Source organism: Mobula birostris, chromosome 20 (genome assembly GCF_030028105.1).
Source record: "Mobula birostris isolate sMobBir1 chromosome 20, sMobBir1.hap1, whole genome shotgun sequence".
Lineage (NCBI taxonomy): Eukaryota > Metazoa > Chordata > Chondrichthyes > Myliobatiformes > Myliobatidae > Mobula > Mobula birostris.
In genome coordinates this window covers 9280902-9290902 of record NC_092389.1, presented here as the reverse complement: position 1 = coordinate 9290902, position 10001 = coordinate 9280902, and the positions used below count along the sequence as shown (strand labels likewise).

The 10001-nt window shown below is 40.2% G+C and overlaps 1 protein-coding gene across 4 annotated transcripts in view; it reads left to right on the top strand.

Annotated features, from left to right (window-relative positions):
* Positions 1-4264: 4264 nt before the first annotated feature.
* LOC140212773 (coatomer subunit delta-like) overlaps positions 4265-10001 on the top strand; it is a 46357-nt gene continuing 40620 nt past the window's right edge. For 3 of the 4 annotated variants that reach the window (XM_072238113.1, XM_072283995.1, XM_072283997.1), the window contains exon 1: positions 4265-4433. In XM_072238113.1, coding sequence (XP_072094214.1) covers positions 4431-4433 — 3 coding nt within the window. In that variant the 5' untranslated portion in view covers positions 4265-4430. Of the gene's footprint in view, positions 4434-6170; positions 6189-10001 lie in introns of those variants that run through there. The other variant, XM_072283996.1, reaches the window with a different exon arrangement.

The following is a 10001-nucleotide window of genomic DNA, read 5'->3' as shown; positions in this document are numbered from 1 at the left end:
TTCAGGATATCGTGGACACGATCAGAAACATCCCAGACCCTGGCACCTGGGAGGCAAACTACCATCTGTGCTTCTTTCCTGCGTCCACAGAATTGCCCCTCTGACCCCCTAACTATAGAGTTCCCAATCACTGCTGCCATCTTCTTCCTTTCCCTACCCTTTTGAGCCTCAGGGCCAGACTCTGTGTCAGTAGCGCAGCCACTGTTGCTTCCCCCAGGTAGGCCGTCTCCCCCAACAGTGCTCAAGCAGGACTACTTATTGTCAAGGGGTATAGCCACAGGGGTACTCTCTAACCTCTGACTCCTGTCCTTCCCTCTCCTGAATGTTACCCACTTATCTGTCTCTCGAGGCCCCGCCTGCCTATAGCTCCTCTCTATCACCTCCTCACTCTCCCTGACCAGACGAAGGTCATCGAACTGCATCTCCAGTTCCCTAACACGGTCCCTAAGGAGCTGCAGCTCAACGCACCTGGTGCAGATGTGGCCATTTGGGAGGCATTTTGTGTGTGTTGTTTGGATTCTAGCATCTGCAGATGTTCTGTTCTTTATAGTTTCCTGGTTTCTGTTTAGAGCATTTTTAAAATGGTGGAACAACATTGGCTATCCACCAATTCTCTAGTATTTCTCCTGTTGCTAAGAATTTTTAAAATATCTCTGCTAGGACCCCAGCAATTTCTGATTTGCCTCCCGTAGGGTCTGAGGGAACACCTTGTCAGGCTCTGATATGCCTCAGGGTACCAAGCACCTCCTGCTTGGTAAACTGTACAGGGTCTATGAAGTTGATGCCACTTTGCCTCACTTCAATAGACTCAGTATCTGTCTCCGAAATAGCAAAAGTTCTGTACTTGTTTTATGTCTTCCCCGTTTATTCTCAGCCTGCAGATAGGATTCTCCTTCTTTTTGGATATCACCATACATTCTGTCTTTTTGCAATTGATTGATAGACCCATTTTTGCACTTTCTTCAACAACTACATCAATTAAGTTTTGCAGTTCTTCCTCCGTACTTGCAATTAACACAGTGTCATCCGCATATCTGAGATTATTGATGTTTTCACCGCCAACTTTAATTTCCAAGATGTCTCTTATTCTTTGTAATATTGTTTTACTGTACACATTAAACAAATCAGGGGAGAAAACACACTCTTGTCTAACGCCTCTTTTGATTTTCGTAAACTGACTCATTTCTCAGTCTATTCTTACAGCGGCAGTTTGTTCCCAGTACAGATTTCTGATTAGGCGGAGGGCTTTCGAATCTAGATCTAGAGTTTCCTGTAGTATTTCAAATAACTTATTGTGCTTCACTTTATCAAATACTTTTTTATAGTATCTTGATGGGAACGTAGAAAGGATAAAAATAAGATTAGTGTAAAAGGATGCCTGACTGTTGGTATGGATTTTAGTACTATTGTTCTGTTTGGTGAGTTAGCAAGCACCAAACAAAAATGGTTAATGTTATGGTACCTTTGCATTCATGTAAATCTCATTTAATCTCATTTTTTCACTTTCAGATTCAGACTGTATTAATATTTGACTCATTTTGTTTGCATGGCAAATTTTATACTTTATTTTACCATTTTCAATGGTTTTGATCCGACATTTTTATTCATTTTGGCATAATAGAGATTTCATTTTCTCAACTACAAATAAAGTACTTAATGCAAACATACGTTGTTATTTAATGTTCCAATGTTTTGGACTCAACTATGTGTTTTTCTGCATTTTCAGCACTAGCACAGGTTTTCATTTTAAATTTTCTTCAAAAAAACACAAAAATATTCATTGCAAATTTATCCTTGAAATTCTTTAGTATTTTAAGTATTGGGTAAAGGTACAATTTTAAATAAAAATACAAATATTTGTAAAAATATACAAATACAATGAAGACTATTAAGATCTGGCTGGAAGGTGCTGACTCTGCTCTTCAGCACCAATTCCAGCACACAGACTGGAGCACATTTGCTGCCCGTGCCACCACAGACTCTCAGATTAACATTGATTTATACACCAACTCTGTCCTTGAGCACATCAACAAGTGTGTAGATAGAGTGACATCACAGAAACAAATAAAAGATTTCCCCAATCAGAAACCATGGATAAACAGAGAAGTTTGCCTCCTGCTCAAAGCCAGAGATTCAGCCTTCAGGTCTGGAGACCGGGAGGCTTACAGCTCAGCCAGGGCCACCCTGAGGAGGGGAATCTCTCAGGCTAAACACATATACAAACAGAGAACTGAGGAGTATTTCAACTCCCCGGACCCCCGGTGCATGTGGCATGGCATACAGGTCATTACAGACTTCAAACCACCTAGTACTGTGCCCCCTCCCAGCTCTGCTTCCCTCCCTGATGAGCTCAATTACTTCTACGCTCGCTTTCACCGAGAGAAAAGGAGGTCACCCTCAAAGCAGATCTCCCACTTGGTGAACTGCCTCTCTCACTTTCCACCTCCGATGTTTGTGCCACCCTGAGCAGGGTGAATGTACGGAAGGCAGCTATTCCGGATGGAATACCTGGCCGTGTGCTCAGAGTCTGTGCAGGGCAGTTGGCCGAGGTCTTCACGGGCATTTTTAATCTGTTCCTGGCCCAGGCAGTTGTCCCCACAAGCTTCAAGATTGCCACCATCGTGCCAGTGCCGAAGCATTCCACTGCCACAGGCCTAAATGACTTCTGTCCAGTTGCATTCAACCCCATCATTGCAAAGTGCTTTCAGAGACTGGTTCTATCATATCTGAAATTCTGTCTGCCCACTACGCTGGACCCCCATCAATTTGCCTATTGCACCAACAGGTCAACAGACGATGCCATCTCCACGGCACTTCACTCTGCCCTGACCCACCTGGACAGCCCCAACTCTTACGTCAGAATGCTGTTCATTGACTTTCATTTGGCATTCAATACTGTGATCCCCTCCAAGCTGATCGCCAAACTTCGCCAGCTTGGTATCAGTTCATCCCTCTGCAATTGGACCTTGGACTTCCTGACTAACAGACCCCAATCAGTTAAGTTAGACAACCTTTCCTCCTCCACTCTCAGCCTGAACACCAGCATGCCTCAAGGCTGTGTGCTGAGCCCTCTTCTGTACTCCCTTTTCACCTATGACTGCGTTCCTGTACACGGTTCTAACTCCATGATCAAGTTCGCAGATGACACCATGGTGGTTGGCCCAATCAGAGGGGATGACGAGATGGCCTACAGGGACGAGATCCTGCACCTAGCCGCGTGGTGCACCGACAACAACCTGGCCCTTAACACCCCGAAGACCAAGGAGATTATTGTGGACTTCAGGCATGCCAGGAGTCACACTCACATCCCCATCTACATCAACGGATCTGTAGTGGAGCGTGTATCAAGTTTCAAATTCCTTGGTGTCCACATTTCTGATGATCTCACCTGGTCCCTGAACTCCTCCATCCTGATCGAAAAGGTACAACAGCACCTTTATTTCCTGCAGGGCATGAAGAAAGTTCACCTCTGTCCCAGGATACTGATGGACTTTTACCGCTGTACCATTGAGAGCATACTCACCAACTGCATCTCAGTGTGGTATGGCAATTGTCCCGTATTGGACTGCAAAGCATTCCAGCATGTGGTGAAAAACTGTCCAGTGGATTATCGGCACTTTATTGCCCACCATTGAGAACATCTACCATAAATGCTGCCTAGGCAGGGTGAAAAGCATTATCAAGGATGCATCTCACCCTAACCAAGGACTTTTTACTCTCCTCCCATCCGGTAGGTGCTACAGGAGCCTCCGCTCCCGCACCAGCAGGCACAGGAAGATCTTCTTCCCTGAGGCTGTGACACTGCTGAACCTCACATCACAGCGCTAAGCAGTACTGCACCCATATTGTACTGGCTCAGTATTTTTATATTTGTGTGCTGTAGCACTTTTTATTTGCAGTTATTTTGTAAATAGCACTATTCTTTGCATTTCTGGTTAGATGCTAACTGTATTTCATTGGCTTTGTATCTGTACTCGGCACAATGACAATAAAGTTGAATCTAATCTGATCTAAAAATATTATATATGTTGGAAAACTTTGTTATTGGGAAAGGGGCAATTTTTAACTAAAATTACAAATACCCTATATATTGCAAAAGCTTATTTATATCGGGAAAACGTGCAATTTAAAAAATAAAAATGCATATATTTCAAATATTGTAAAGACCATTAAGCAAGTCACTCTATTTGCACTTTTGCGCTACGTGTGCAATAAGTAGGAATTTGCTTGCGTCCTTTGACCTGACGGGCTGTGCGCTTCCGGTTGGAGACGTGGCTGCCGCTGCCATATTCCGGGCGCTCGGTAACGCTGTGGAGTTGCTCTGCTTTCGTGCACAGTTGTCAATTGTGGTGTTTACGGCCGTTAGTTGTTTTTTTCCGGTTAAAACTGGTATTTTAACGCCTGTAAAGAGGCCCCCCGACGTCGCGAAAATGGTAAGGAATGGAAGCGTGTTTTTTTGAGTTAGCGCTTTTGGTGAGGAAACTGAATCGGGACTCGGCCTTTGCTAGGCCACACTGACTACAAAGAGTTTCGCCACTTCCTTGACTATTACCGGCCTACACTCTCTCCTACTCTACGAAATGGTTAATAACGATTGTTATTTCAACTATTTTTATGCAGCTTGTGCGTTTTAAATAGTGGGTTATAGAGGTCATAATTGTGCTTGTCTGAAGAATTGTGTAAAATATGGAACCGATCCTAGACTCTTCCCCTTTTAGGAAAGGAGGCGCTTTTATTAAATTCTTTTTCATTTTGTTTTGTTATTTGTACTTGTGTAGAACTGAACTCCAGCCCGTTGTCAGGGTTAGGTTGAATAAGGCTTTCACGTTTTAATCACTTGCTTCTTCAGCATTTTCCTGATGCTAAAAAAAAATTAAGTTGCTCTGCAACAGGATTTTTCCTCTCTAGACAGGCCGCGGTAATCCTCTAACAGTGAAAGATTCTGAAATATTGCAGCTGTTGCTGTATTTCAATTATTGTTTTATTTTGGATGTTTGTGCCTTTTTAGCTTACTACAAAGGATCATTTTCTGTTTTGAACCCTTGCTCGCCACAACCCTCATCCCTTGCACCCCTTTCAGCATAGACTAGGGTGCTGATGTAGCAAAAGGACTGTCAGTTTTTTTTCCACTTGTGTGGATATGACACATCATCATATAGCATTCTGTAAAGGTGGATCTAATCCTGCTGAAGATAAAAGTAACAGTTTGAAATTGAATGTTAATTTATGTTACAGGCCGTTTATTTTTTAAGAATGTTAATTTATGTTGTAAAACAGGCTGTTTAAAAAAAATTAAGTTCTGAATTTAAGATGTAATGCCTTTATTTTCTGTCACAATTTTATTCTTGTAATAGAAATGTATGGAGATGACTAAATACTATCTGTTTGTCACTTGAAATAATGTATTTGTGATACAGTGATGGTGCTTGTTCAATACAGTCCAGATATTTGAAATTATGTTTAGATTGATTAAAAGCCACAATTTGGAACTTTAATAAAAGGATGCAGAGCTAGATTTACATATTTAAACTTCAAAGATCAAATTATTGCTTGTTTGTAATTCTAAATTGCAAATGCTTTTCAGCAGGAATTGATGTATATTTTTGCTTTATTTTAATACTACTGTTGTTTCCTACTATTCATGGCAAATTTAGATGGCTCCATGGCAGCATTGTTCATTGTATTGGTATTCTAATTGACATTTATAATTCCTAGTTGGCCTTTAAAAGTGTGCGAACTACTGTAAATATTTTCAAGCAAGTGCTCTTTGTCAAGTTTTCTATTTTTCTTTTTTAAAACAAACCCTTCAATTATTTTTCTGAAACCATTCTGAAATGGATTTCCTGCTGAAATGCTGAGCATCAAGTTTATAGGTTTGATGCCTGATTTGTATGATAGTTGTATCTCATCTGAAAGAATAATTGGCCAAAAGTGTCCCCTGCCAGTCTTGGCTAATATTTTTAAACATATTTGATTTTGCAGTGATATTCTACCACTGAGTTTCTACAGTATTTGAATAGCCTATTTCTGCTAGAGGGATCCAATGAGAAAGATGTCAATTGAGTCAAGTACTGAAGGGTTGTTGCCTTCATAGAACAGAGCACAGGAAGAGGCGTGATCTGTATCCCTCTGTTCCCTCCCTTTGTGCCTGTTTAAATGTTATCATCACTTCTAGCTGCACATTCCAGGTACCAACTACTGTGTGTGTTAAGAGAAATAAACATTATTCGTCTTAAGCATATGTACTTTGGTATTTGACATTCTGATCCTGGGAAAAAGGTTATCTATCTTGTCTGTGCTTCTCTTAATTTTAATCTACTTCTATCAGCTTCTGATGCTCCAAAGAAAAGAATCCAAGTGTGTCCAATCTCCTTTTGTAGCTCATATAATTTTAATTCAGGCAGCATCCTCATGAACCTCATCTGTACCCTCTTCAAAGCTTCCACATCCTTTCTATAGTGTGTGACCAGTACAGCATACAATATTCCAACTGTGGCCTAACCAAAGTTTTATACAGCTGCATTATGACTTTGCTGCCCTGTTCAATGAATGCAAACATGCCATACATTTTACCACCTCATCCACTTGTGTTGATGCTTTTATGTAGCTAAGGACATGCAAATCTGTACATAAAATCTCTCAAGATCTTTCCATTTACTGTATACCATCTGCTTGCATTTGATCTTCCAGTATGCATCACCTTACACTTGTCTAGATTAAACTATTTCTCTGTCCGTGTTTTGGACTTGTCAATATCCTGCTCTAACCTTTGCCAGTGTTCCTCACTATCCATATCTACACTAATTTTCCTTTTGCTTACAAACTTACTAATTATGCCACCTACATTTTCATCTAAATCATTAATATATATTGCATATATCTATGATGAAGTCAATTTTTATCCAACTCCCCATGGTTTCTATGTGATTAATCTTTCGGACCAGCCTACCATGGGTGACTATGTTAATTTGTATACTAAGGTCCATGTGCCCTACTCATCATTCCTCTTCACTTCAAAAAAGACAATTACATCTGAGAGACTAGAGCAACAAGCGATCTACTGGAGGAACTTGGGTTGAGCAGCATCTGTGAGATGAAAGGAATTGTCAAACTTTTGGATCAAAACCCTGAATCAGAATGGAGTGTGTGGGGTGGCAGGAGAAAGGGAATAGTGAGAGCAATGGACCAAGGTGAAGGGTCAGCCAGGACACCATACGTGCATACACACTCATGTATACCTACAAAAAAATTTTCAGTAGTTTCATGAAAGGAGCAACCTTGGCTATTCTCCAAGCTTCTGGGTACAAAGGTCTCTGCTAGGGCCCTCTGCCTTTAACTCCCTCAGTATCTTGGAATCAATTCTATTAGGCCTTGGAGAATTGTCCACTTTAATGATTTTCAAGACATCCAGAACCACTATCACTTAATATCGACATGCTCTTGCACAGGGTTTCTCAACCGGGGTTCCACGAGATATCATGATAAAAAATAAACATAGTTTCTTAAAAAAAACCTTCACAACATGTGATGCTAGCGCTTGCAGTTGTTGGCAGTGACCAGGCAGTCCTGGTAGCAATCTCAGCCCAGTATGATAGTGCACAGTAGGACCGTGTTTATTTGGTTAAGTCTTTTCTCAGTTTTTGACGTGAGATGGGGAGGTTGATAATTGGTGAACGCTATATTACACGGAGGGTAGGACGGTAGGCTGATGAGCGTAAAGTGCATTTTCTGAGCATTGAATGGACTCGCCCAACTTGGACTGTCAGTGTCTTCCTCCCAAATTACCTCCCCAACTTAGCCTTGCGCGTTGCTGATTGTCTTACGGAAGCGAGCAAACTACCAGTGTAGTGGAAAATTGGAGGGAAATTTTCATTCCAAAGATGGTCCAGTATGGCGATTTTCTTTTTTCTCCCCCTTTTTGAAGAAGAGGTGAGATGGAAGAGGAGGATTCTAGGCCTTGGCCTACGGACAATTCTGATAAGGTTAATGATGAAGAATTGCAATCTTCTGAGTCATTTTACTGCATTAGTGCAACAACAGACACAAAAAAGTCGGTCTTTACAATGAAAGCTACTTATCAAGGGGTTTTACGTGGACTGGTGATCCAAGTTGTCTGATTCCATTGTGCCTATTCTGTGGCAAACAACTTACAAATGTAGCAATGGCTCCAGCAAAGTTGAAAAGACACAACTATAAATCACTGCCAACAACTGTAAATCACTGCCATATATTTAATTTTATTGTTTTAAACAACTGTTGGAATCTCAAAATAAACAGATTAAAGCTTTTGAAAATAAAGTCACAGTCAATAAAAGGTCTCAGGAAGTAAGTTACTTAGTAGCTTTAAGACCTGTTCACTAGAAATTTTTTTTTTAAATGAAGACCTTGACAAAGAACACATCAACTTGGAAAAACTGCAGAACAAAATTTAACAGTATTCTTCCTCCCTTTTAACACAATTGTATGACTGGGTGAAGGACACTTTCTCTGAATCTTCTGATTAGCCTGAGAACTTGACTTTGAGAGAAGAGGAAGACTTTTCTGAGCTGCGCTCTGATCATGCACTCAAGATGACATTTATTGACTTGCCCCTGGGCAAGTTCTGTATTTCTGTTCCTGCCATTCATAAGAAAGCAATAAAGATCTTGCATCAGTTTTCAACTTCTTACATGTGTGAGCAAGCTTTTGCTTGTTAAGCAAGCTTTAAGAACAAGGATAGAAATAGTCTCATTTCAATTGAAGGTGAAATCCATGTGTACTTATCTTGAGTTTGACCCAGAATTGATACATTTATCATGTTTGCCTCATGAGTTTTTAAAATTTATGAAAGGGAAAGAAAGATTAATTTCAAGAAGGGTAAGCCAAAAATTTATTCTCTACTCAAAAGAACATTTGATAATTATTTATGTATTATTATATCTACAACTTACTGATCATGCTAATGTACCATGAGCTATAGATATAATTTATATGCAGAGGTTCCCTGAGACCTGAAAATTATTTCAAGGGTTCCTCCAGGGCAAAAAGGTTGAGAAAGGATGCTTGAGTATATTGATTTGCCCCTCTTCAAAGCTTGCCATCTTCTATGTCCTTTTCTTCAGTCTACTAATGTAAAATACTCATTTAGGGCCTCACCCACTTCCTTTGGAATTCTTTATTAATTCACTTCTTTGTCCTTGACTGGACTTTCCCCAGCTATTGTTTTGTTCCTAACATATGTGTAAAGTGCCTTGAGATTCTCATCAATCCTACTTTCCAAGTACATTTCATGGCCCCTTTTAGCCACCTTAATCCCTTGTTTAAGTTCTTGTTTCTTTTATACTCCTGAGGGTATTGTCCAATTTCAGTATCCTTTTTTGCATCTTTTTTTAAACTAAACTTAAAACATAATTTGTCGTACAAGGTTTCCAAACCTTGCCATCCTTTTCATCCTTGACTGCATGCTGGTCTTGAATTCCAACCACCTGGGATTGAATTTGAACCAGCTCACCTTTGAGGGCTGTCAGATGTGGATTTACTCACAGGCAGCCAACCTACTTTCTCCTAAATCCTACCTAAATACTATTGTAAAGAGAATCCTACCTAAATATTAAAGAGAAGAGGTTGGCAATACAGGATTCTTTTCTTTGTGTCATTTGTAAAATGCGTTGGTCTTCATGACTGAGCTTAGTTGAACAATGGGAATTTGTATATGGATGCAGGGCAGTAAAATTCATTCAAGATAACCCTGAAGTTGTAGAATTGCAGGTTAGGCTCAAGGGCAAGGTAGCAGTTGCTATTTTTGTATTCCTGTCATGCCATAATATCAGGAGGAAATGTTTAGTGTTATAATTAAGAAGGAACTTGATAATGTTTCACAAAAATTTGAGGACTGTGAATGTCAAACCATTGTTATCAGTGCAGATTTTGATTTTTTTGTAAATATGAGATGTGGACAGGTAGCTGGGTTTACATATTTTGCTTTGCATATATTAGATGACTGCTAAAAGATGATGATAATC